General features: G+C 41.1%; 1 protein-coding gene across 1 annotated transcript; it reads right to left on the reverse strand.

The window, feature by feature from the left end:
* Positions 1–4: 4 nt before the first annotated feature.
* Positions 5–397, reverse strand: LOC140966011 (calmodulin-like protein 3; the record flags this gene model as incomplete). The annotated part of the gene is made up of 1 exon (XM_073426286.1): positions 5–397. A coding segment is annotated over one exon (393 nt), but the record flags the coding sequence as incomplete, so codon positions are not given.
* Between the last annotated feature and the right edge of the window lie 4 nt (positions 398–401).

Consider the following 401-nt stretch of genomic DNA (forward strand, 5'->3'; position numbering starts at 1 on the left):
GCCTTTCAATCCCATTTCTCATCATTCTTTTGAACTCATCAAAATCAACCATTCCATCTCCATCTAAATCCACCTTCCTAATCATCTCTTTGCAATCATCCAAATTCTTTCCTTGTGCAAGCCCCAAAGAACATAAGACCAAACCCAACTCTTCAACTGTTATCAACCCATCTTTGTTCCCATCAAACACATCAAAAGCCTCCTTCAAACTCTCATCTTTCAAACAACCCTCCTTCCGCCCCAAAATCGACTCGAAAAGCTCGCCGAACTCGTCGAAATCTATCAAACCGTCCTCATTTGAATCAAAGTTCTCCACCATATCAACGACATCTTTCTCTTCTGCTGAGATCCCAATATTCTTGAGTGATTCTCTAAGCTCTTGCTTGGTTATGTACCCATCT

Source organism: Primulina huaijiensis, unplaced genomic scaffold (genome assembly GCF_012295235.1).
Source record: "Primulina huaijiensis isolate GDHJ02 unplaced genomic scaffold, ASM1229523v2 scaffold198066, whole genome shotgun sequence".
Lineage (NCBI taxonomy): Eukaryota > Viridiplantae > Streptophyta > Magnoliopsida > Lamiales > Gesneriaceae > Primulina > Primulina huaijiensis.